This window comes from Denticeps clupeoides, chromosome 3, assembly GCF_900700375.1.
Source record: "Denticeps clupeoides chromosome 3, fDenClu1.1, whole genome shotgun sequence".
NCBI classification, from domain to species: domain Eukaryota; kingdom Metazoa; phylum Chordata; class Actinopteri; order Clupeiformes; family Denticipitidae; genus Denticeps; species Denticeps clupeoides.
The window spans coordinates 2,551,075-2,578,770 of NC_041709.1; the positions used below are offsets into that span (position 1 = coordinate 2,551,075).

At 44.5% G+C, this 27,696-nt stretch overlaps 1 protein-coding gene across 8 annotated transcripts; it reads right to left on the reverse strand.

Moving 5' to 3' along the window:
* Nucleotides 1-185: 185 nt before the first annotated feature.
* On the reverse strand, nt 186-27,428 carry aak1b (AP2 associated kinase 1b). 8 transcript variants are annotated; one of them, XM_028974277.1, is made up of 22 exons: nt 27,136-27,428; nt 26,506-26,774; nt 23,188-23,306; nt 22,898-23,006; nt 20,653-20,795; nt 20,323-20,444; nt 19,047-19,128; nt 18,793-18,925; nt 18,501-18,604; nt 18,217-18,302; nt 13,672-13,838; nt 13,429-13,544; nt 11,866-12,210; nt 11,295-11,470; nt 10,963-11,204; nt 10,724-10,816; nt 9,591-9,668; nt 8,471-8,575; nt 8,186-8,260; nt 7,315-7,425; nt 6,962-7,069; nt 187-2,872 (listed from the first exon to the last, which is right to left on the reverse strand). In XM_028974277.1, exons 2-22 carry the CDS (start codon nt 26,660-26,662, stop codon nt 2,241-2,243), a joined length of 3,303 nt encoding a protein of 1,100 aa, XP_028830110.1. In that variant the 5' UTR covers nt 26,663-26,774; nt 27,136-27,428; the 3' UTR covers nt 187-2,240. The 8 variants fall into 8 exon arrangements, with proteins under 8 accessions (XP_028830115.1, XP_028830110.1, XP_028830111.1 ...); XM_028974278.1 differs by having other exon boundaries at nt 11,866-12,183; nt 26,506-27,428; XM_028974276.1 differs by having other exon boundaries at nt 26,506-27,428.
* Between the last annotated feature and the right edge of the window lie 268 nt (nt 27,429-27,696).

Sequence of the window (27,696 nt, forward strand, 5' to 3'; positions counted from 1 at the left end):
ACCTGTCATGGCTGCCCACTGCTCACCAAGGCTGATGGTTAAATGCAGAGGACACATTTAGTTGTCACCATGTGCTGTGCTGCAGTGTTTCACAATGACAATCGCCTCAGAGCAGCGAAACCGCAGACACAAAACACAGGCTTTGAACACCTTCTTTTTTTTTTTATTTAACCTCAGATATATAACATGGTTTAAAAAAAAGTGCAAGAACATGATTAGGTAGGAAAAAGGCAAAAAGAGCAAAATTCATCTTCATCTGAGGGCAGAAAATGTCAAACATGTTACATGTAGACACTCAAGCAGGTCTGAAGCCCCAAGCCAACCGCTCGGTGAAAATCCAGCTACAAAGGCAAGACAAAGAGTCATTTTCAGCATTTTTTTGTATTTATGTTTTTCTTTTTTTTTATTTTGTTATAAAAAGGCAATTTTTAGTTGCAGTTTTGATACAATTGTGAAGCATGTTGAATCGTTTCATCCCTACTAAAAATGCATCGCCGCTTTCAAACCACAAACCGAGCAATAACCCCAGTGGGGACAGACAAGGATCGATTCCATACGTAGAATACTTCATTAAACAGGCTGAAAGACAACACTGCTCATTATTAAAAATAACCTTGCTTATTTACGGAGATTTGTGTCCTTCCTGCTCATCCTGCACCCCAACGTCAGGGAGAACGGTTGACTAAACATAATAAATAAAAAAAAAAGAATATATATACATAAAAACACGGATACATGAAGCTTTAGTACAGCAATCAGAAACAACTGCGATGAGATGCGATGAGAAGTGTCAGGACAGCGAATCGTTATGTTAAAAGCTCTTTCGCTGCTGAACGGAGAAGCCCATTTCGAGCAAACAATGATATAAAGACTCCAATCTAGAGCAGCTGCAGAGTCAACGCGCATGCTTAACAAAACCTCCACATAAAACAGGGTATGACAAAAGACGGGCTCTGGGTTTTGTATGTAATGGCACTGATTATATACGCACCATTAACTCTTCTTGGGAAAGCCAAGAGCCTTGCAGCAAGATGGGCCATTTTCCATACAAACTCCGCTTCACCCCAGAATCTCTACATATACTGCCTCACATTGGCTAGTTACAGGGATTGTGCTCTTCTGGGACACAATGGCAGCAGCAGGTTTGTAAGTAAATTAAAAAAAAAAAAAAAAAAAAAGTGTTTGAAGGGACTTTTAACAACTAGACTACACTTTGGCAGACAAGGGATGAGTGAAAACCATAACTGGGGCAAGCAATCATTGTTACCATTTGGAGCTATGGAAAATGGTCATTTGTACAATCCATTTAGTTTTTATCTATTTTAACAATCATTTATTGCAACCGTAGTACCAAACACATTAATACCTTCTTTGGCTTAAGTCACCAATGAATATCACTGGTGATATAATTCGATCAACCATGTGCTGGTTAAGACATTAAGACATAATGCACCATTACATACGAGAAAAGTGTTAACGCATTTAGCAGGAACCCATGACGAATGCGTAGCTCCTGCAGAACGGGTTTAATAACATATGGCATAACTGATGGCATAGGCATACAGTACCATGTAAACAGGGCCAGGAAAGTGCCATTAAGATCACTGGTGTCACCTTAAACCATATGCTTCATTTAAATTTTATACACACACACACACTCCTTCAGTTATCTTTTCTTCAGAAAGGCAAGATTATTGGTCATTATATGAGATTAAATGGGGGAGGAAAAAGAGGTCAACACTGTCCTTCCATAGGCCTGGTTCAGCTTTTAACACTGCACTGAATACAGGGGCAGAATAATGATGATGATTATTGTTCTATAAAACATCCATTACAGTACAAGAACTATAATAAAGTATAGCATGAATAACACATACAGTATATAATGGGTAATGATGCTAGACGTGGTGCCACGCTGAGAGACCAGCGGCGATAAAGTGCTGCAAAGTGTACATAATGCTAGATTTGACCTTCCTGCCACACAGCTGAGGTAGTCTGAGACAACTCCAGAGAAACAGGATCCACGATCTTAGAAACAAATTCAGAGAAAATGTAATCAGCAACCTTGCCGGTATGGGGAAATATCGAAAAACTGCGAATAATCTGTGTTGTCACAGCACCTCAGTTTTCTGCTACTGTGGGGTACGAGCTTTTCTGGGTCCATATGCATGATTCACATGAAGACCAGGCTGAAGAGGAACAGGTGTGTATGAGGGATTGTGGGGGGCTGCTCCCCAACATTAAGGCTTCGCCTGTGGACCTCTAGGGTGGAATGGTGCAGCCAAAAATGGGTCCACTGTGGTTCGTACCCCAACAGTCCAAGAATGGAGCGGTCCTACAGGAACTGAGCCTACTGCCGCCTGCTGGCCCACAACGGACACGACACGGTGGGCTGCAACCGGCTGCTGGGGCAGGGGGGCTTCAGAGCAGCATTTGTATTTAGTCTGAGCCTGGAGGCTGATTGACGGGGTGTTTGGGTTGACAAGAAGATGGTTGAGTGGAGGGGCTCCAGCGGACTCCTTCCTCTTCCCGAAGGGGGCCTGCAGGAAGACGTCCGGTTGTGGGAAAGGGGCACTGGTGAAGACATCCTGGCCATCTCTGACTCCCACGGAGAAGGGGGCACTGGAGAAGACATCTGGAGATGGTGTGGTCTCCAGAAAGGACTGGGGCAGATGACACACATCAGGGGTGAAGTGGTTCGCCTGTGTTGCTTTTGCCTCTGAACTGAGCAGCTCACTGCCATTGCAAGTAAGAAGCGCTTCTTCCTGTACGTTACTTCTGTGCCTCTGCCCTTCATCTGAATCCAGATGAAAGCCCCGCTGCCCAGGGGATCCTGATAACACACCGCAACCATTCACACCATGCGGCGGATCTGCAGATCAAAGAAGGGATCAAAATTAGCAGAGTAGGCCTGGAACCAAGGGCTTAAACAACATACAAATCAGAACTGATAGGGAACACGGGCAGTTTGGACCCAGTCATAAAAAAAAGAAAGAAAAAAGCTGTACATGACCCCAAAATGGATGATTAGTAATCATTTATGGATAGAAATGTGGTGTGTTGATGTGATCAAATACACATAACTAGAGTAATCTAACACATCGGGGGGAGGGGTTGCATGATTTATTATACAATAATCATGCAGACACCTCTTAAATTTATTTTCCATGAATGCAAAAAATATGGCATTAAAGCTAAATTAACATACAATTTGCTAGTACTGAATCCAGTACTGAAGTGGTTATTATGCAGATTGATAAATATAAAAAAAAAATGTGACACTGCACTTGCCCTGGATATAGAAGATGACCATTATGATAATTTATGAAGCATTTCCTTGAAAAATGCACATGCATATGGGTGTTTATGGCACAGTGTAAAAAAAAACTAAAATAAAATGAAGAAAAACAAATTATGAACCAGCATGACACCAGAATGCAGCACCAGCTGCACACAAAAGGTAGAGAGTGAGACATGGATTACAGAAAGTGAGTTTAGACTAAACTTACCTTAAGCCAGAAAGAGAAGGGGACAAGAAAAAAAAAAAAAAAAAAAGCAGCAGCTCCATGTTAAGATTAGTTACATTGGAATTTTAATGATCCATGATCAGATTGAAGAAATACAATGCAATTGTAATGATTTGTTAAGCTGTGTGAAAAGAAATGAACACCTCATATAACACTATATATGCCTTCATTAAACGTGATTTAGTTTTTATTTTTTGCTTTTATATCGAGAAAAGGGGAGGCGACCTTGTCCATTATGAAGACATAAGGGACCAATTCCAGATCAGACAGTCTGAGCTGCCGCTCAGTAGAATGGCCAAAGCACTCTTTATACACAGTAATTTCTAGCCAGTGCAGTTCAAGGGGAACTCGTATTAATCTCACAAATTGTCACGTCGTGGGACCTTTAAACTATACAACGGTGATAACCAAAGACACCATGTCCTGCAGCAGTGATATAGTTCATCACAGCAGCTGAAAGGTTTCATAACCAGGACTCTGCATTCTTCATGTGCTCTACACTCTACAGAAGATTCAAAGGATCAAACTGGGGTGAAAAAACACCAGAACTCTGACTACAAAAGAAGTTGCACAAGACACATCAAAGAAAATCAATGCTGCAATGTCATGTGCAAGCTTGGCGTTTTGGACTTTAAAGAGTGTTTAAATCCAGACGCGAGTCTGAAAAGTGCAAAGCGCAGGCTTGGCCAGAAATGTGCAAAGAATAAAAATCGATTCCATAGCAGTTTCATACTTACATGTTTATTCAACACCCGTTCTCCACCCCCCCCACAAAAATAGAAGATGCACACTGAAATCACTAATGGGTATTTGCTACAGAGACTGAGGGTGGCTCCGCACAGTCAGGCCGATATTCACGACAGAACAAGAAGGTTAAACGACCCGCCAGGCAAGGAAACAGAGTTCAGCTCCGCCAGGATTCTCAAAAGGATAAATCGATGCACTTTGGATTGCATAGGTGAACCACACAACCTGAAGATGACCCGGTCTGTACTATGACAGGACACAGTATTGGGTTGTGAGGCTTTCATTGCACACAATAGCAGTTACCGTTATTGGAGTAGTGGACAAACTTTGCTTCAACGAAAAGCCACTTTCATTGAAAAGACCCTGTGTTCGTCAGGCCTGACAAGAAATCCTGACAAGAGCCCAAGGATGTAATTCTCAGTACGAACCAGAAAAATAAATAAATAAATCATCTCTCTGAAAGCCTTGATGGAATAACCAGAAAGCCGAAATAGGTACTATAGGAAATTGACTGTAACATAATACACGGTGACTAAATAAATAAATAAATAAATAAACAAAAGTTCCCTGTCAAGTCCAATAATACATTGTGACTCAGAACAGGGAGAAGAAAAAAAAAAAAAAAACCCAAACAACACTGAAATATTTAAGGAAAATCCGACCAATGATCACCCTTTTGCCCGTCCTTATTATAAACAGATGCCAATAGTGGACTCCTGAAATTGCAACCACCATGAAAATATAAACAAACCGCACCACTTCCAACATCTAGGACTACTGTATGTCACTTGTACATCCCCACTTACATACACAGACACCCAGACACACACACACACACACACACACACGCACACAGAATTCATTACAACATTGTCCACAAACACGGCAAATGAATATTAAAAAATACTGTCATGCTCTGATATGCATCTGTTACAGGAAAGCATGGCTTCATGACACCGTAGACTTGCATTTATTCTGGCTGTGCCGTTCACATAAGTCTGGACTATACGTGTGTATATGGTGGACCAGTGCATTAAAACGCCAGTTTAAGAGAGGGATGAAGCTAATTTTGTGCCCTGGCCACGGAACACTGGGCCGCCTTCACACCCGGTCTATTTCTCAGAGGTCTTGTACAAATTGGCCCAGGCTGGGTGGGGTGCAGAGACACGGAAAGATTTAAGATTGTCTTTTGGGAGCTGGAAATGATTTCACGATCTCGTGTGGCTATTCAGATTTGAGGGTGATGAGGATATTTTACATTCTTGAGACAGCTTCAAACAAACAACATAGAAAGAACTAGTAATATCTATTTAAAGAACAATATATTAGTATTTACGTATTGATATCTCATACATTCAGTCTCTACCACTCTATTTATATTCACATTTAAATGTTCACCATATATGAAATATACTTTTAAATAATCTCTTATACTATGATGGCAAAAAAAAAAAAAAAAAAAAAAAAGAACAGGACAGGACATTTTAAACATTGGCTTTGTACACAGGCAAACATGTTCATAGGACCAGAGTCGGGTATTGCAGATATACGTCCATTTACATCATTTTGGGGGCGGGGAACCATCAACATCGACACAAGAGTTTATTTACACACACACGAGGACAGAAGGAACAGCATGAGCGGATCGACTGGTGATGGAGGCCGCCGCACGAAAAATGACCAATGGCATGCAAAGAGGGCGTCGGCCCCCAGCATGACACAGAACCAACTTGCAGCTAAAATGGACGCTTTCTGACAGCTAATAGCTGACCGACCAATGCGTGGGGCTCCTGGCCACGGGCAACATTTAATTCAGCAGCGACGACAGACCGGCCTTATTGTATGACTCACTAACTTGTCCTCACGTCAATCGCCAAGGGACACTGCGTTGCGAATAGTAAACCCGGTTCTGTTTTTTTTTTTTTTTGTTGCTGAAGCCGGAAGTGCGGAAGCATCTAGCTGTGGAGAAAGGGCACTGTGATGCTGTTACAGGACGTTCAGACAATACGTATGAAGGGGAGATGAATGTCCACGTAAATCGGCACGTGGACACAGTTAAAGTGCAGTAAGATGCTTCAGACGGAATGAAACAAAAAGACGACAAAATGGAGTACAGTTTGATAAGGAGCTGTTAGGGGAACCGAGGGGGGGGCGTTGGCGAGATGAGAAGACCAGGGGGGGAGGGGAGTAACAGACACAGACAGGGAGGAGCAGATGGAGATGTTTGACTGCAGGGGTGGAGGACAATAAGAGGAACCAGTGCCGATCGAGAAAGACGGGCCAGAGAGGACTGAGGAGGCGACTGAAGCTGTCAGACTAAAAGCGGGCGACATCTCCAGCAGCGGGGGTCTAGCAGAAGCTCGACTCAGTTTCTACAGGTCGATGAGCTGGTCCACCAGCAGCAAGGAGCGTGCCAGGCTGGGGAGGCTGGACTCGGAGGTGCCACTGTGCAAGTGGGCATCTGGAGGTTGAAGGGAGGGGTGTGTTGGGTCAATAAGGACAGAGGACCGCAGCCCCGGTGGGGTAGGAAGGGAATAGGCGGTTGGAACAGAGCAGAGAGAAGAGAAGAGAAAGAGAGAAAGTAATAATGAGGTCTCTGTGACGGAGAACATTGCATTATGGAACATGTTTTAATGCTGAAAGACCCCCCGGTAACTCTGAGGGAACTCTTAAATCTCGGTCCTTACCTTGGGTGGGGTTTTTGGAGACCAGCACAGGGATGGGGTCAAACTCATCCTCAGTGCCTTTATCTGCTGAAGAGGGTGGCTCAAGTCCTGAGATAAGGCAAGATGAGTCTGCCATAATGGTAGGATGGGAATTTGCGTGTGGAGGGTAGACGATAAAATTAAAAAAATTCAGGATGGAAAAGAAATTCAAGATTGAGGTTGGGAAAGAAGGATGAGGTGAAAGCAGAAAAAAAATATGGTGATTCGAGTTAGTGCAGCCCAGACGGAGATCCATAGGTGGAGAGATTTGCTTTGTTTCTGCCCTGAAACAAACGTGAGTTCTACTGTAGTGTAGGTTACGGTGCATTTCTTACCGGAGAGGGTCTGAGAAGAATCTCCTGAGACAGGAGCAAATTCGTCTAGACAGGAAGCAGAGCCAGAAGCCACTGAGCCGCCCAGCAGGGAATCATCCCCTAACAGAGGTTCTGAGGAAAAGGGAGTGAACAAGATTTATATGAAGTGAAAGTGAAGTGATGGTCATTCTGATGACCTGCAGTGCAGCACACGGCGACATGTGTCCTCTGCCTTAAACCCATCACCCTTGGAGAGCAATGTGTGGGGACGGTGCTTTGCTCAGAGGCATCCTAGTGCCACCTTGGCGGACCGGGATTCAAAAAGGCAACCTTCTAATTACAGGGCCACTTCCTGAACCGCTAGGTCACTACTGCCCCTTTCTAACTACTGGCTATGCAATGTAAAGCCAATGCCCCATACAGTAGATAGTTAATGTTCTAAAAACTGTTAAGAACAGTCAAACATTTTAGGAAAAAGATAAACTACTACTGAGTTGATGTCCCTTTTAACAACAAAACAGCTCTAACCAATCAAGGCACAGACTTGACTAGATCCCTGATATCTGGCAACAAGCAGTCAATAGCAGGTATTTTAAATACTGCTTTAAACAGAGCTTAATGGAAAAGCTCACTTGCTGTCAAATTTATCCCACTGACTGCCGGTGCAACGTTTGATCAAGATTGATCAGACTGGGGTTATGTGAAGATTGATCATGTAAATACCTCAGTAAAGGATTCCACAAAGCACTTTAATAGAGACATGCACATTTGTGTGCTTTAAAAAAAGTCCACATTCCAGAGAAAAGTTCATGAAGTTTAAAAAGATGACAACCAGCCCAATGACTGGCCAACCATTGGTCTGCATGAATGACATATCAGCAGATGAGCCCACCTGTATCCACCTGGGCCGTCTGACTGAGGGACTGAGGGAGCTCCAATCCAGGGATCAAGGAGTCCACACACACTTCTGATATTGTAGACAGAGAGAGGGAAGAGAACATATTTCATTAGAAAAGAGAGGTGGAAAACTGTACACTCTAATGAAGGAAAATTTGTATAATGGAGTGCTGGTTTTAACATAATTGTTCAATGGAGCATTTAGTGGGTGCAAGAGTCTGTACTGGTGCATCCAGGCAACAACAACAACAAAAAATTACACAGCAAGCAAACAAGATACCATTTCGGGATTCTTCCACTGAGCTGCCAAAGGGGTCAGCCATGGACAACAGGTCAGGCAGCATTAAGGAGGTGTCTGGGGACTTCAGCCCCTCAATCAGTTTCTCTGTGAGCCAGCAATGACAGTCCAAGCAGAGTCAGGGAGGCAGAAAGAAAGAGAAAAAGAAAGAGAATGAGTGACTTAGAAAAGGTCAGGGTGATTTGGCAGTGCTGCGAGAAACATGCTGATGTTAAAAAAAAAAAAAAAAAAAAAAAAAAAAACGATAGGCAGGTCAGTCAGGTTGCAGAAGAAACACAGGAAGCCACCAGAGGAACTGGTGACAGTGGGCACTCGGTATTAGTGGGGAGTACCTATCAGCATAGCTGTTAATGAAACCTATGCCTGGCAGATCTTTTGCACTACAGGCAAGCTGGTTTAAAAGGGAAAATATATATATATAAATTCCTAGAACTTCTACAGTGTGACCCCATGGTGCCTGGTTACAGAACACTGCATAATCATTTTCTTGGGATAATGTTCCTGTTTATAATAAGTGTTTCAATTTGATTGGAAACCATTAAAAATGTTGAAAGGCAAGACTAACTAAATAATTAATTTTTAAAAAATGAATCTAATATTCATTCACATTCCTGCACACACAAGTGTTAATGGCTCATGGCTGATGAGCCTGAACTAGATTAGGTTCCAATTCCAAGCAAGCATATCCTATTCAACTGGTCCGAACCACAGGCAAGCTTCAGGCCAACCAGACACACTTTGCACAGACCAGCAGCAGTATTTACCCACAATCCACTCCTTTCTGACTGGCGCATCAGCTTGGTAACTGGCACAAGGACGCAAGCAACCACAGCAGAGAATCCTTTAGAGGCTTTAGAAGTTTAGGAACCTTCACTGCCTTAATAACACTAAATAGTGCTCAGCATTTCACAATGTCAAAAATTATTGCAGCTCAAAGAGCAGAGAACAAGTCATCAAAGCTCCTCAACGAGAGCACTTCATATCTGGCCCACTTCACTTCTGTGTCAATCTGGACGATTTCACAATCAGTGAGTTCAGGTCTGCACTTACATTAGCGTCAAGAAGTCTGAATGGTGTTTGTTCAAAGGTCAGAAGAACATACCTGGGGCGCCGAAAGGGTCAGGGACACTGAGCAGTGAGGTGCTGTTGTCTAGGCCAAGAATATCAGAGGGTCTCTCCGCTGCAGACAACAGGTCAGGAGAGAGAACGGAGGGGAGACAAGATGAGAAGTGAACTAATTCACACTGATGTGTATGGAGAAGGCAAATGGTGACAAAATCTAATAATTCAAGATTCAAAGAACTTTATTAATCTCAGAGGGAAATTGCTCTTGGTTATACAGTTGCCCAGATTAATCAGATTAATTAATTAATTAATCTACCGGGAAGGGCGAAAAGTTAAAAATTAGAAAATGTAAAATACAACGAGAAATAACAATAAATAGAAGAAAAATAAAATATAATAGTAATTAGCTCTGGCACATAATTTTGTTACCTATTGCACTAAAACTTAGTGTAAGTGAAAAGAAGTATTGCACAAGTGTATTATTATCAGATATTGCACTTAGAACATTGAGTTGTGTGAACAAAAGTGTAAAATGTTATTAGTTATTAATGTATTTTATTGAACTGTACACAGGAAGCCTTATTCATACTTATACAAAAGGTGATTTAAAAATGAACCCACACATCATATGCCTTGACTGGTGTCAGCTATATTTCTGTTAATTCAACACATTTCAACTAATTTTATACTGTCACAGTTATAGATACAAACCTGGGCCATTAAGCAGAAAAAAAATCCATATGGATGAACAGGACACTAATAAAAACATCTTAAATGTCGGAGGGCAACTTTGATCAACGTTTTACTTTAAAAAAAAAAAATGCTTAAATGAAGAAACTAGCACTGCTCTGTCAGCCCAAAGTAACATAAGGCAGTCAAAACCTTAAATAATGGCTGAATTGCCAGCATCAATCTGTAAACACAAAGGCAAAAAACTTGGAATCGTTTTTATTAAATGATAATTAAAAAATGGACACAGACTGCTTTTACTGCTAAACACGAAAGGGAGGATAAAATGCGTGACTCCATCTGGCACTTTAAAGCCATTTTAAAAGAGTCACACAGGAAGGCCACACAGAAAAAATGGTGAGAGCGCATCGAGAGGGGAGTCAAGACTAATGCACGCAGAGTGAGTGAGCGGTGATGATGAAGATGGCGATTGTGACCTACCAGCTGGCTGAGGGGGAGGCTCAGTGGGGAGGGCGGCCTGAAGGCCAGGAATAAGCTCCTCTGTGGAACCACTCAGCACTTGCCCTGGCTTCTCTGCATGGGAAAAAGAAAGCATGTGAGCTTTTATTAGAGTCTTTACCTTCCCGCCAATGCTCAGTTTCAAACAATTTTCACAACGGTGCTAAAATAACGCATTTGCTCCGGATTTGTTTCCATGCGCTACCAGCCGGCAGAGTTACCATCGGCCAGTTTGGCAAAGTCCTTGTTGAGGAGCTCCTCTGCAGTGAGCTTGGAGAAGTTGTCGTCTCCGAACGGGTTCCATGCGGGCTGATCTGTGGGAGCGCTGCAGCCTGCAGCCAACGCCTGGGCGGCTGGAGCAGCGGGTGTGACAGATGCCGCTTGAGGGGGGCTGGGCTGCGCCGGCTGGTACACGCTCTGCTGGGAGGACTGCGGCGAATTGGATGGCGTGGCACTGGCCGACCTGGATCAGGAAAGGCAGAAATGTCTTATAAATGCTATACACTGGAGTCAGGGTCGGCGTGCATCATCCATTCCGAACGATGTGTCTTACTTGGACTTGTTGAGGCTGGCCTCGGCCGCGGCCGCCAGCAGCTGCTGAGTGGACTGGCTGACCGGCACCCCGAACACGGCACTATGGGTGACGTCGCTCAGGATGCGCCTGTGGCCACCCCGCTGGCCAGACCTCGGAGAGGAGGGAGGTGTCTGAGACTGGCCTGCAGCAGGAACCTGTCCAGGAGCGACGAATGGAGATATGAGATGCGGAAATGTGATCTCTGAATACAACATGTGTGGATAAGGCCAATGAGCAATGACAGACCAAAAAAAACATATAATTTTTAATGAAAAAATAAGAAATTAAGAATGTGAAAGCATTTCAAAACAACAAAAGTTTTACAATGGTTTTATACAGCCAGCTTTTACCCTTTTTAACTGAAAGCCAGTATAGGGCAAAAGCGTTCAAAAGCAAACACAAACACAGAAATGAAAGTGAAAACAAGAAATAAAAGTATGAATATGCAGATGAAGAGCCTTTGGGTGAAATGAGCGAAACGGCCAGGCTGTTTCAAGTTAACTGCTGGAGTCCACTTGAAAGCTCAGAGTGCAGGCTCTGTCAGAGTTACCATCTGCCCGGGCTCATCGTGGTCTTCCACCGGCTGAGCCGCCGCCGGGGTGGCAGGTTGCTGAACGGGGGCCGGAGGCTGCTGGACTGCTGGAGGCTGACCATTGGCTGGCTGGGCTGCAGGAGGGGCCTGTTGTTGCTGCTGCTGCTGCTGCTGCTGTTTACGCCGAGCGCTGCGAGCTGGCGCTGTGGGCGGAGCCGGGCTCGACTGAGGCTGGACCTGTGCTGTCGGAGGTCCAGGGCTGGACTGCGGCTGGACCAGCGCTTTGTGAGGGGCAGGACTGGCATCTGCGGGCGGCAGGGGAGGCTGCTGGGCCGCCTGCAGGGCAGAGGACACTGGCACTGACTGCAAAGACAGGCGACAGCCGGCCAGTTACAAGAACCACACCAGCCTTCACACATACACACTCTTCACAGGTCTGGGCAATCCAAGCCTATTGCCAAGGTGGCAAATAGAGGTGCGCCAACCGACTCTGGGAGCCAAACCTACATAAGATTGATCTTTCTTTGGTGTGGAGAAAAAACATACATGGATAGTGAATGAGCAAAGACAAAGAACAAGAAAAAAACATTTGCCGTTCACAATTACGACTGAAAATGAAGCCAGTAAAAGTAGACAATGGCTGACGGTCACATGAATCCAAATAAATTGTAAATGAATAAAGGGTGCAGCTTTGTTCTTCATTTGAGGTACGATCTTGCAGGTTCAGTTGCCGCAGAAGCAGAAATGACAGCAACCGGGGCACCACTCACAACCAGGCAGCGCTTCTATTTTAATCACCACAGGAGAAACATGTGCTCAGGATTGCTCGGCAAAGGAACTGATAAACACTGATCATGAGTGAAAATGGCCATTCATGTCCCTATTGCTAAATCTTCTGATGCGGTGTAGAGACCCAACGACATTTAAACAACTTCAACTGCAACTCTTAGCTCGCAACTCAAAGACGTTCCCAAATGACGTACAGACGACTCCCACGAATCCAGTATTGCATTTCAATGGCAGACGCTGCTCATTGCTCTAAAATAAGCTTTAAAAAGCTTTAAAAAGTACCCAATCCTTCAGCTAAATGGCAGGCATAGATCGATACCTGCACAAAACCCACTTGCCTGTAGCATGAGTGCATCATTGAACCTCACACTGGTGCACTGACAAAACTATTGAATCCTCCCTATGGTGCAGCCAGCACTTGATTTAGACCAGTTAGGCCCAGTCCAAAGCAAGCTAATAACTCTGCATCTACAATACATTTACAATGCATTTAAAAACAGGTGTTTTATGATGGAAAAACATTGTTCCCAAAAATGCAATGTTATTGAAATTATGCTTATACACTTTTTTTCTTAAGTTATGGACATTGTTTTGTCATTTCAAGAGTCCTACAGTTATTAGAATAATGTTTTTTTTAATACTGTAATATCATTGTTTTATCATGTTTTTACCTGTATTGGTTAGGCTAAACGTGGGATGTTTATATGTCTGCATATTAGACTGACTTAACATTTACATTTGGTGCCCTTATCCAGAGCAATGAAAAAACACAAACAGGTGTTTACAGCTTACCAGTTTGGGTTGGAGCTGGGCTGGCTCAGCCTGGGGGACACACACGGGTGGCTGAGTGGCTTGAACTTTTTGTGACTGCAGGGTGGTGACAGGCTGTGCCAGACTCATGTTCACCACTGCGAAAACATTCAATGCCATCAGCAAACCTTTATCCACAAAGGCCCAGTTTGCTGCACAGTGACTATGGTATGAGACGGAGAAGTGCAGGAGATAAAAAATGCCCAGTTGTCATGGCAGCTGTACCTAATGGCTGAGCAGAGCCCACCGGCAGGTTTGCCCTCTTTCGTGGCGTTAGAGCTGCTGGTTGGATGGGCAGGATGCCGCCTATTGGTTGTGGCTGGGACTGCCCAGCTTTAGGGCGCTGACGTGGTGTGATTGATGTCTCCGTGGTGGGGATAGGGTCTGTGAGCCTGGACCGGATACAATGCAATACAGCAAATCAATCAAAAACAGTAAATCATTTTTATGCTCTAAAACATGACTGGGCATGACAGACAGCAAAGAGCTGAGGTTGTCACCTTAAAGCAGATGAGCAGGAGCAACCTGCTACCTCCTCCATCAGTTTGCATTCTACATACCCTGGCATAAACATCTGATTAGTTGCTTTCTACAAAATGTGAAAAATATGTCCCTGTTCTCATGGACACCAATTACCTTTTGCACAAATTTTGGACTGCCTCTGCCTTGAGAGCAGCAGTGGAACAGGAACAGTGCTTATTAATTGGAGAAAAGTCAAACAAGTTTGTTAAATGATCCCTGCGGAGAGATATGTTTCGGGAACTCTTGCAGTGACCATAACAAATGTCATGTTAACGTTGGTAAAATGACCTGACACTGCAGGGTGCATTCATAAAAGGTGTTGACACATTTTTTATTCTCTCTTATAATGCTGGATGTATTTTACTAACCAGCGTATTTTAGGTTTATAGTGTTTACTCTGTTCACAAACATAGGGACGGAATGGGGATGGGTTTTGTGCCGATGGGAAGGGGACAGAATTGGTCCCTGTTAAGATCACTAGCTCAGACACAGCCTGACAATTCCTTGGACTTGCTGTCACCACCTCAAGACAGTCTGGTCTGGTGACGCATGACCTTCTCTGACTTCCTGTGACTCAAATATCTGAGACAGACAAAGAAAGACAAGGAATCCTAATCATGTCTTATACTAAAGACCTAGATTGTGCAGCTGGTGTCTAAGAGAGCATCATGCTAGACCCAGAAAAACAGCATGACCATGATTACTGGACTTCAAGAAGTTTAGAGCTTTGAAAAGGAGCACTATAAGGATGGTGTGTCCTTTATAGTTCAGGAAATTAGAAACGTGTGAGGAATGTTCTACTTGTCATTTTGGTGAAAGACCAGTGCATTCTGATGAATCACAGATTGAGTGTGTTGGCACCAAACGTGCCTAGATTATCAAATGTTTTGGACCACAATCTGTTGGCTTCCTCACATCCCATTCTAATCTAGAGTAATTCTCTTTTGGTTTATTTGCTCAACATCACACTATGGGACACACTATGTCACACTATGGCTTTTTGCTGAAGCCCAATTCAATCACACCTTCAGGCTTGGCTGGATGCGGGAGGCCCTGCCACGCCCATCCAGTCCCTCATTCTTCACTTGCTGTATTCTTCTGAGGCCACATGAGTACCTACGTGCATGAGTTAGGAGCTTCGACTTAATGGTCCACAGAATGAGCCACCGCTCGTTTGCCGGGTTTTTAATACTTAATCTTAATTTTCAGATTAGACAGAAGACCTCTAATAAGCTTCACCCCCCACCGTGAGGGATACCCATCCCGTGTGTCTCGTCTGTCTCGGATATGCTTATGGTATACAGGCGCTTAACCAAGAGCCAGCAGTGAGCGAGCACTGCCGCAGACTTCCTCTGCCGGCGGGGAGTCTTCTTAAACCAATGCTTCGGCAAGGACCCAATGATCCTTGTAGCTTCGCTCAGACCACAAGGAGGTTTGTGACGAGCCAAACCTGGACTGGGCTGACAAGCAATCTCCAGCTGAACTGGCCATCAACATGGGCGACTGTTTCCTCGGTATGAACGAACCTCCGTCTCCTGGGACGAGGCCTCGGTCTCCCTCGCAGCATCGGCGGATGTGTCAGACAATGGCGACAAAGATGTGCAGTATTCGCAACCCGAGCGAGCCAAAGGAGAGGAAGCTTTAAATAACTTGGCCCGCGGCCGCGCCTGAGGCCAAATGCTCCAGATTGGACATGAAAGTTTTGCCTCCGACCACCCAGCTGATAGACTGTGATATTCTGTCCTTTCCTGATTGCATGGAGGATCTCACCAGATTCTGGACCAGGTCATACACATCGCGACCTCCTGTCTACGGACTTCGAGGAATTTGCAGACAGGGGGTTGGCCCACATGCCCCGTGTGACAGGGGAACGCGTGTGATGGTGTACATAGATGATTGACTGATTTGTGCCCCTTCACGAGCGCAAGCCGTGAAACACAGCGTTGCTCAGATCAAAGAGCTCCCTGGACCCATTGCAGAAGGTAACATTTCGGGGTCTGGATCTCATGTACTAACCGCTCAACCGTTCTGGTAATGTCTGGGCTGCTTCCAGCTGAATCGCTAGGTTTCAATCCATGTGTGTCTTATTGGCATCAGTCATAAATGTGGTGCCGCTGGGACAGGGTGAGGTTGGGGGGCTTCACGCTCATTCTGATCTGAACAAGGTCACCCATGGTTGGTGGAGAGAGGTCAGCTGCTTTATGCGGCACCCTGGCACACCCCCACCCCTGACCGGTGAGGTTTAATCTGACCTCAGATGGCCTGCCACGAAACGTGCCACTTAATGCCACTCTTAACGCCAGAGCACCGTCCAGTAGGTCACCGTATGCCCTTAGTGTATCGGACGTCAGCTTGTGTCCTATCAGTGTCCTGTTTCATCAGTGCTCTTCTTCTTACAAGAGCTACTGGAGGAGGGCAAGGCTTTTTCTACTCTTGAGGTGTATTTGTAAGCGATTTCTGCATGCCACATAGGTGCGGGAGGAACGCCAGTGGGGTCTGAGTCCGATCACCAGGCCACTTGCGCCCCCTCAACATGCTCTGCCCTGTACGAACAGGACTGGACTGTTTAGGAGAAGCAAGCAACTTTTGTTAGCTTTGCTAACCCCTCACGGGCTATTTCTCTGGCTTATGTGGGTCAGGGGGTGCAGCCCCCTTCACCTGTATGGGTGCACTCCACCAGAGGGATGGCACCGCCAACTAAACCCATCCAAATCTGAGATTCGGATCTTTCCGTGCAACAACTCCCCTCAGCAAAACCTCTCAATTCAAATTGGCTCGCTACTGTTAACACCCACGGCGTCTGCAAAAAGCCTTGGAGTTTGGATTGACTACAAACTGAGTCTGAACCATCAACCTCCAGAGCCTGCAGGTTCGCTCTCTACAACATTCGGAAGATTCGGCCTTTTCTTTCACAACAGGCTACGCAGCTCCTCGTCCAGGCAATGGTCATCTCGAAACTCGACTATTGTAACTCTCCTGGCTGGAGCCTCTGCAGTCACCATAAAACCCCTCCAGATGGTCCAAAATGTGGCAGCCCGTCTCATCTTCAACCAGCTGATACACACCACCCACGTCCCGCCTCTTCTCACCTCTCTCCACTGGCTCCCGGTAGCTGCTCGTGTCGAGTTTAAATCCTTCATGCTGCCTACAGGGCTGTAAATGGAAGTGCACCCTCTTATACCAACACACTACTAGCTAGCTACACTCAGATCTGCAACGAATCGAGACTGAATTCCCTCCTCACGGGGTCTCCGATCCCAATCGACTCTGTTCTCCTTTGTTGTCCCTGGCTGGTGGAACAACTTGCCCTCCTACATTCGACTAGCCGAGACTACCACCACCTTTAAGAAGCAGTTGAAAGACTCATCTGAAATACTTTTTGAACAAGTGGGTTAACACCAACACACTCACATGCACACACACTGCACAAAATATAATAATTTATTTTTCAGCTAGCACTTAATTTCCGAGCATGTTCTTTTTTTTTTTTTTCGGCATTATCAGGGCTCTTAGTTTACTAAGAAAGGATGGCGGCATCCTGGGCATTGTTTAGGGGCGTGTCGATGGCTTATGTGTGTTCCTGAACTAGTTGGCCAAGCCCTGACACGTTTATTAGGTTCTACTGGATGCTCATTCCTAGATGCTCCTACTCCTAGTCCTGGGCGTGACTTCATGAAGTGTGCATTATGTGTACATGCCTTCAGCCCTTCCGGTTACTGGCCTAGCAATAGGGGTACTTTCTGTATCCCATAGTGAGATGCCAAGCGAATAGACAGAAAGGTTATGGTTGTAACCCCAGATGAGGAGACCAGTGATTGAATTGCTAATAAATAGCTACGCAAGGGGTCTGTCCTATAGTAAGATGTCTCACTCATCTCCCTCAGAGAACCAGTGCATGGCGCACATGAGTACAACCTATCGTTGTTTCTTACTCAGGAAAACATATCATGCTTAACCACCAAAAGGCCCAAATTACTGGTCAAGGCATTTAGGACAACTTTGAGAAGTTCAACAATTTCTAACTTTGTGCTGCAAGTGATGCAACGTAGCAGAGCCATAATTTATTTTGGCAGCACATAATGTCATTCCATTGAAAGTGAATGGGAAGCATTTGAAACAATCACCATAAAAGTTAAACTTTTTTTTATGAAAAGCAATATTCTGGCATTTTACCAACTGCCCCCAACCGGAAAGTATTAGGTCGTCACTTATGGCAGCAGACAAATATGAACAAATATGTATGCGCACCTCGCCTTCGTCTGGTTCTGACTCTTCTTCACCGCTGCCTCGCTGGCTCTAATTGGCTCAGGAAGTTTAGTCGGAATGGGAGCGTTCTGAAAGAAATCGAACTCGTTTAACACTCTGTTTCATAAAAGAACGTTGTATAATGGAAAAATACCAAACATTCATCTAACAGCATCTAACCGACGACCCCCCTGTGGTGGAAAAATCAATGACTCCAATCCAGGAAAGTGCTGGTTTTAGCCCGAGAAACACCAACACAGAGAGAAAAATGACACCAGCAGACAGACCTTCACATTTTGGATAGGGCAGTCACGTCGGGCCAGTTTGAAAGCAAAGTAAGACACCAGATAGATGTCAGGTCTCTTTTCAGGGTCCGGCTCCAACATATAGCCTGACAAATAGCACCCAAAACAGTGAGAGAGAAAGAAAGAGAAAGTGAAAGGTGAGTTACTCAAAGAAAAAAGGCCACAGACAGAAATGAAAAATGAAATCAATCTCAAATCCAAAACCCAACCCGGAATATTTAAAGCTCTTTAAGTCATGCAGCGATAGGAAGGCAGGATGCGGTGTGATACTCACGGATCAGACAGTGCATATCGTGAGAGTAGCGGGAGTTGTCTGGGATAGTGAAGTTCCCGTCACAGATGGCTACCTGGCTCTCGCCAAATGGCAGCGTGAAAAAGCAAAGCTTATAGAGCAGGCAGCCCATGGCCTGAAACAAGGTAGAAATGTGGGAAAAAACACACACACACAGACAGCACATTAGTACATCTGATCACATTAGTACATCTGATCTGATTAAAGGAATGCTGATTTGGCTCCATTCCTCTTACCCAGATGTCTGCTTTGGTGCTAATGATCTTTCCATTGTACAGATTGACCATCTCTGGTGCACGGTAGGAGAGGGTTGTGTACCTTAATAAAAACAAAAACAGCACTAACTCTACCAACACGTCTGTAAGCAAACAGAGGCAGTACGACTCAGTCGTCTGCTGCTTCTCATCCAGATATGAGCTGGATATCAGGGCTCCAGAGTGCGACCAATTTGGTTGCACATCCGACTTAATTTTTCAGTGCAACCGAAATGTTTGCAGTAGCCTCTGTTTCACATCCTCAGCACCCATTTTCGCACTAATTGAAACACATCACCTGACCGAGTAAAATAATAGAAATGAAATGTTAAAGAATAATGCATCTATAAAACACATTAAATGCAGAGGCCAAGATGCTGCAGGAAACAGATAGTCAGGCCAAGATGATAATCATGTTCAAGCCCTTAAAACACTTGCACTTTTAATTTTCTTTTAATTCATTTCAGCTCAGTAAAGCACTTTTTGTGTGCACCGTGTGCTGTACTGCAGTGTTTCGAAACCATGCCGGTCGGTGGAGATGTTTTACGGGAGGGGTCTGAAATTCATGAGAAACGAGAGGCACTCTTTACATTACCATTACTAGCCACTGCAGGACCATAGACAGGCTAGGGGAACTTTGTAATAATATTACATAGTTTCACAATTATTAGTAATACTTGAATTGTTTATTTTTTTCTTTTTACTATTTTGTATATTTGTAGTCAGATGGGATGGGATTCTATACAAATAACCTGTCTGTGAAGTTGTATTTCATTGTTTTTTTCCCATGTTCTTCAAAGAAAGGTTGAATAAATAAGCTTAGTTCTGGATAAGCCACAGGTTTAAGCTTTGGTCTAATGAAAGTGTTGAGTTTGAATAAAAAGCTTTTTGGGAGGAATATAAGCAAATTGCTTGCATTTTAATTTGCATGCATTTAACTTGCATTTTAAGAAGCCATTGATGTTGCATAACACACTATTGATATAGTTGTTTAAAAAACACAAAAGTATGATTTATTAGAGTAATCGATGAAAAACATCGACAGAGTACTCGATTACCAAACAGTTTGCCTATATGCACATTGATTAAAAAAGAAAAAATAAGTGAAAATGAGAGGTGCACATGAGAAAACAAGTGCAACAAGTTGCAGTCCTGTATATGAATAAGAACCATAGGCATGCTGTGGAGGTGTCATTGTGTCAATGGAAAATGAGACATAGAAGGAGAAGAAGAAGAAGAAAAAAAAAAAAGAAATTACTTTTTGATTTCATCCTCTACCAAGGTCACCCCCTCTGTCTGTGGGTTCTGGAACCTGTTTGTGGCACTGCCAAAGTCACAGAGCACATAGTGTCCTCGATCGTGCAATAAGATATTCTCCACCTGAAGAGACACCATCACACAAAATCATTTTCGACTCCAACGCACACATAGCAAAAGCCAAGACATCAGTGTCACTGTGGGTGGGGCAGCATATGAAATACAAGTGTTGAAATACACAGTGTGAACGAGACAGCAAAAGAAACACTGAGTCTGCCACAAAGGGGAGAGCGAAAGGAAGGGAGCGGTGTGCTGTGGGTGGCTCCCGAACCTTCAGATCCCGGTGGACGATGGGTGTCTTGCACTGATGGAGGCGGGAAAGGGCCTCGCAAGTGTCGCAGAATATCTGCAGCACCTCCTGCTCGCTGAAGCCGGTCTGTAGGCGTTGATTCATGAGGTTTACCACCTGGCCTCCTGCGCACAGTGAGAAGGTCCTTGTTAAAACCCCGCAACGCCGCACTTCAACTCAATTACGTCTGAGGACCAGTCTGGTACTAGAGGAGCGCAGGCTCGTCCGGATTCCTTTTGGATTCGTGCGCACAGATGCAATAAACACATGTGCTCGACAGATGCTTGAACAACCAAAACACACAGGCATACATACGATGGCGAGTAGAGTGGAGCAGTCAGCTTAAATGGATGATTCCTATTATAAAAATCACATTTATTTCAGCCAATGGCAGTAAACAAATAAAGTGCACAGAAATCTGTGCCTCATAAAGATGTCAGGAACTGGATATAAAGCCATAATGAAAGTGTAAAACAGGTGAAGAGGGGCCGGCATAAAAACACACCAGATACTGGGCTCCTTCATTCCAGAAAATTTTTACTTAATGACGCTGATTTCAAGGCTGTGATTTCAAGCAAAAACTGAAAAGTCTTTACGTTGAGAGGAATGAAGCCGTATTTATTAAGACTGCCGTAAACTAGAAGAATTAAGAGCTCAGGAATTTAACACTCTGCAAGCAGCAAAAATTGCATAGAATACGCTGTTCACTACACTGCAGTTTAATTTGTATTAACCAGTACATTTTCAGGCTAAAGTGGTCCCTTCACAGTAGCAGAAACGTAAGAATCTCAAAAACAGAGCAATAAATGGTCACAACAGTCTTTGCTTAACAAAACAGAACCATTCCCAGTTGCAGTATCCTGCCAAATTACAGCTGAATTGATTACTGGCATTCACTAGACAAAGGACACCGTTCTGGTATGACATGAAAAACATCGGCTAGAGTTCTCTTTATCTGGCATGTTTCATGAAACCGGTTTATGGGATTGGAGTGCTTTGGGTGCACTTAGTCTGCCCTTTGATGCTTTTCCTATACAGCAAGGAAAGGCTGAACAGACCAACACACACACACACACACACACACACACACACACACACACACACACACACACAAAAATCAACGCATTCATTCACAATTCCCTTACAGGAAAATGGCAGCATAATGAACATGCGCAATTCAAGAATTATGTCTTTATGACCAACCATATTTCGTTAGATCAGAAAAACTATTTGGATAGAGAGCGCCCCCATGTGTACAAAATAAAAATGCACAAAATGCAGCTCCGCAGCAAGGTGCTCCATTGCTTTTCAGCAATATTTATCTTTTAATTTCTTTTGTGTACATGTGTACAGGGAAGGATTAGAAACTTGGACATGTGACATATGGACAAGCAGGGATTTAAAAGCATCCAGAATGGAAAAGTGTGTTGGGCACAGCGAACAGTAATTCCCAGTAAAGTCTCAGCATGTGCTATGTCTTATTTACATTTATGGCACTTATCAGATGACCTTACTAAGAGCGACTTACAATCAGTAGTTACAGGGAGAGTCCCTCTGGAGTGTCTTGCTCAGGGATACAATCTTTACTAAGTGGGGTTTGAACCCAAGACTTTGTGGTCTTAGGCACCGTGTGCTGTGCTGCTGTGTATCACATGTGACAATCACTTCACTATTTATTTAGGCAAGTGTGTTACCTGTTACCCCTGTACCACTTCACCTGTTACCCACTAAGATATTATCAGCCCTTATAAACATGAAAGTGAAGTGATTGTCGTTGTGATACACAGAAGCACAGCACACGGTGACACAACGAAATGAGTCCTCTGCTTTTAACCATCACCCTTGGTGAGCAGTGGTCAGTTGCACCTCAGCGGATCGGGATTCGAACCGGCAACCTACCGATTATGGGGAGACCACCACTGCCCACAAAAAGATTCCCTTATTGAGAATCTTCAAATAAACTAATCAGTGGCCTCATATCAGACCTGTAAACATGTACATTCACATAAAAATACTCAAAAGCATTCTAGGAAAAAAAAAAAAAAAAAAAGCTAAAAATCCTTTGCTAGCAGAACCTCACGTGTGTTGAGCGTTTAGTGACATGTGCAGCCATACGTTTCGCCCACATGTTGTAACATGATCGACTTCGGCTGGAAATAATAACCGGAGTCTGACGTAAAACAGAACCTTGAGGATCAAGTCCGCAGACAACGTGGCCGCAACTCACCACGGCAGTAGTCCATGAGGATGAGCACCTCCCACACGTCTCCACCTCCAACCGCGGTGATGCTGGAGTCCAGGTAGCCAACAATGTTCTTGTGCCCTGCCAGATCCCTCTGAAAGAACAACACCAGATTCACACTCCCCGAACACAACACTCGACCAGCAGAGAGTTAATCCCATAAGCCTGAAACTCCTGGAGCCCTGTCCCAACCATTACACGAGTCCAACTTCTTTCAAAGCAATGCAATGCAATGTCACGGAAAAGCATCTCGCTTGGCACGTGACAGCACTTACCATGATCTGGATCTCACGCTTGCAGACCTGCAGGTCGTGCTCGTTGTTGACGTACATCCGCTTCAGGGCACAGCGAACGCCCTGGTGGGTCCGCACCAAGAACACAATGGCAAAGCCACCTGAGGAAGGAGGAAGAAGAGATGAACCCTGCACAGAGCACACAAGGCACTGGAAACCTTGCCCCGACACTGGTCCTGTGCAGTCTTTCACCTGGTGATATGTTGTGTATATACACGATTATGTTGTCATACTGTACTCAGAAAAACCTGGTTTTGGGACATTCAAAATTTGCGCCGAAATGACAGGAGTGCACACATGGCGACTTGGTTCCAGAGGTGGGCAGTAACAAAGCAAATGGTATCTGTACTTCACTGAAGAGAATTTTTACTTTAAATCCACTACATTACAAAGTCAAACATCTTTTTACTCCAATACATAATGTCATTCTGTTTTTACTTATGAGTTATTACACAGTGACATAACAGTTGCATAACTGTTCCTTATCTTATAAGAAGTGCAGCAGCATGTAAAAGTGCAAAGTAAAACTGATGTTATAACCCATACATATGATATAAGCAATATTAACAGTGCATTACAATGTTGTTGTTTGTAATGGCATGTAATGCAATTAAATGTCTAGTTGAATATTTTTGCTGTTAGTAAATACTATTAAAGTCTATCATAGAAACTGGCAGAAAAAGGGTTTCAAGATGACAACTATACAGGAAACATTGTGTAACTCTCAGTGCAGAAGGTAAAGATTCCTACTTAGCAGGTAAACACCGCACCAACAAACACTGCAAGCCCCGCCCACTGACTTCACCTAGGCGTTGCTATTATACACTAGACTAGTTCCTATTATAGTAAATATGACTTGGCCAGGTTTGTAACTATACTACACTGTCTGATGTAAAACGTTTATTCAATAGTAACTGTGTTTCACCTAATGGAAATTAGCTGAACATCCCATAAATGAAAGACATTCTGCTTAAAAAAAAATTTAAATTGTCTTTTCACCAACAATTATTTTATTAAGAAAAAGCTCTCAAACTAATATAATCATTCAAACCATAACAAAATCACTGTACTTATACTTTTGGCATTTAAATACATTTAAAAACAAATACTTTTGTACGCAAGTGTTATTTTAAAAGGGAGGACTTACTTATAATGGACTAAATTACTTTGTGTATCTCTACTTTAACTCAAGTACACAGAGTGTGTAAATCATACACAATTGTTTGGTTCAAAGTGTAATTCACCATGCATTACAATTAATTTCATTTTAATAAATGTTGCAATTTATTTAAAAAAAAAACAAAAAACAGATGGTTTTTCAGCAGACAATGTGGTTTTAAGATGTCTAAGAGAATCACACAGCATTTCTGGATCAGGGCATTGAAATTACAGTTAACATGGAATGATTTACACATTCACTTAATGTTAGCATTGTGCAAAGATAACTTCAGATTTCATCCTTATGTTACAACACCAGTCATAGAAGTTTTGCTTGTATACCAAACGTTATGGCCTGGATTTAATGGTGTGTCACATAAAGTCCTCTAAGAATCTGCTTGATACTCTTAAAAAATTCCAGACACACAACAGCGGTTTGTTTATTATTGGGACCTGCATCATGTCGATTTCCTGTTGGTCTTGGTAAAATACAGCCTACATCCACGAATCGATCGGCACAGAGAGTATTTTCTGGATTTTCTTCTCTTCCCTTTCATATCCTTGTGTAAGATCTGTTATTGGCAGTAGGTCTGGGGTTGGGGGGGGCTCACTGCTAACCTTGACAGAGCCAGCAATCAGCTATCTGGGCACCTCCTATTACAGGCAGATCAAAGGCAATTACACATGATGAGGTTTATGATCCCAACTTAACACAAATGGTCCTCATTCAATCCTCGAACATTACATATTCCTGCCTAATTATGATCAGGTCCTCCTCATGCTACCAAAAAAAAAACTGCATAGGGTTCTGAAACCTTTCCATCATGGCCAGTATTGGGAACTTCACCACTGTGTGCTACATAGGCAACAATGGTTGCCCTTCCTTGTCCTTCCATAAACAGAAAATGGTTGACAGTTCACATGACTGACAGATGTTCCGAACGGTTTAAACATGCATGTCTATTAAAAGTATTATAATCTTAGTTCTGCATACCAGCATTTAAGTGATGCATGGAGTTCTGGGTTGAGAACTTGTGTATAAAAAAAACTTTCCTCTACTGACTCAATTAAAACAGCGATTCATCCTTCTGTCCTATGTTGGTAATATGCGTTGAAGAACTTATTTTGCATTTTCAGTAATAAATTATTGTATTACAGGGGACTGTAGTAAATGTCACCAAATTCCAAATTCAAATTCCATGACTTTTCCAGGTTTTTAATGACCCTGTATTATGAATATTATCACAGTTTGCCTGACTTAACTACCCAACGGAAAACTGCAGCAAGCAACCAGCAGGTCACCAGGTCGCAGGTTTAAACCCCACTTTTAAAGACAAAGTGGTGGTTTTGTCATTGTCACAGCAAGCTCAGCACATGGTCCACACAATGAAATGTGTCCCATCACCGTTAGTGAGCAGTGGGCAGCCATGAAAGGAGCCCGGGGAGCAGTGTGTGGGGACGGTACCTTGAGTCTGCTTCCTTACCAGCTAGGCCACCACAGCCCCTTACTACCATCGTGTCCCCGAGCAAGACACTTAAGCCTGAGTGTCTCCAGGGGGGGACTATCCCTGTAACTACTGATTGTAAGTCGCTCTGGTAAATGGCAGTAATTTTCCTTTTCCGTGTCTGCCCTGGGAGTATGTATGTTCGCCACCGGTCACCACGTACTTCTTGGCTACTGTCACACTGACGAACATCTGGAATGGTGATCGTACGCCACCCTTCCAATCCCGGTCTGCCAAGGTGCCACTGAGCAAAGCGCCGTCCCCCCACACTGCTCCCCGGGCGCCTGTCATGGCTGCCCACTGCTCACCAAGGGTGATGGGTTAAATGCAGAGGACACACTTCACTGTGTGCACCGTGTGCTGTGTATCACAATGTCAATCACTTCAATAATATAAACCAGGAAACCAAAAGAGAAACGCTCACCCCCCCATTTCCTGAGGTGTGACAGGCGGACTTTTCAGCAGGAGGATTTATCAAAGTGAGCAGCAGTGCTGACACCGGCGAACCCACACCGCAGCCGGTCCAAAGTGCTGACCATCCTTCCCCCGGCCCGCATTCCCACACAATCACACAGCAGCTTCACCCAAATTCTGCAGCGGAACTGTGCACGAATGACCATCGACGGCGTCACCCTACCTTCCGCGATGGTCTCGTCGACGGTGACTTGATGGCGGCCGATGGTGAAGACGCGGCCGATGAAGTTGCCCCCGGCGCTGCTGGAGAAGCCGGCGCCCCCCCCGGAGCCGGGACCGGAGCTCACCAGCTCCCTCCGACAGTCGAAGAACTTCTTCATTGCGCCCGAGTGTCGATTTAATCTGATCTAGATCAGATACCGTCTCGGCGGTCAATGGGGACACCGGCGTCGGAGCAATGTCAGAACCACACTCCGCAACCCCTAAATTAAACTGTATATATATATATTACACACACAAAAGCACGACTTCACCGATTTAGCAATGATATCGGACGCCAGTAAACATGGTGGTTAACTGGCCACCACCATCCCTAGAAAGGATATTTTCGCGTCGTTGCAGGTGCCTATAAAAGGGGAAATGCGGCGAGCGCGTCTCAAAACGAGCCGTTCCGCTGTGATAATGCGAACCGCGGCGTTTATTGGCGAAAACTCGCCGGAAAGGGGCTAATGCTCCGTAATTAGCACGGAGGCTAAGCACACGTTAGCGCGCCAGCCGCAGGTTTTTACCACGCAGCCGTCACCCTCTACCCGTGTAACTAATTTATTCAGGTTTTATTGTTGTTGTTATTTACCCCTTTTTTTCCCACGACGAAACGTCACCCGGCTGGCTGCCCGATTAGCCAAACGTCAGCTAACTAGCTAGCCGAGCGTCCCGAAGCCACTGACGGCATCTGCTGCGGCATTTCAGCGGCGGGGCAGAGCGCCAAGGCCGATGCCGCCCGAGGCTTCCCTCTGCCGTGCGAATTCAACGCGCTACCGGGGCCGCCCCATCGCGAAAGCCCGACAGATTTCTGCGCTGGCGGCCGAGAGACATTCCTTCCCCCCGCCAGCCCTCCGCGACAGGAACTCCGCCGATTCCTTCTTCGGTCCGGGGCCGCGCCGCGCCGTCAGGGGGTCACAGCGCCATCTAGCGCAGTGGTTGTGGCACCGCCGAACGCGAAGGGCCCGGTGCGTGGAGAGTTTGGAACGATTGGTTTGGTTTTAGTGGGTTTTTTTGGCAATCAAAAGAATGCATATTTCCAAACAGTAATCGATGGATCTAGTAGGAGAAGATAGATGTGGGGTACAACAACCCACCCTTCAAAAATTGACACATGGCATTTATCTGACTGACTTACAGTCAGTATTTACAG

Excerpts from the sequence above, each read along its gene's own strand:
- aak1b (XM_028974277.1), bottom strand. The coding sequence starts at position 26,662 with ATGAAGAAGTTCTTCGACTGTCGGAGGGAGCTGGTGAGCTCCGGTCCC. Across the intron at positions 13,839-18,216 it reads CAGAACCAGACGAAGGCGAG|GCTCACAGACCCTATCCCCA; the intron begins GTGCGCATACAT and ends TATCCGGTCCAG. Across the intron at positions 8,576-9,590 it reads TGACCCTTTCGGCGCCCCAG|AGAAACTGATTGAGGGGCTG; the intron begins GTATGTTCTTCT and ends GCTGGCTCACAG.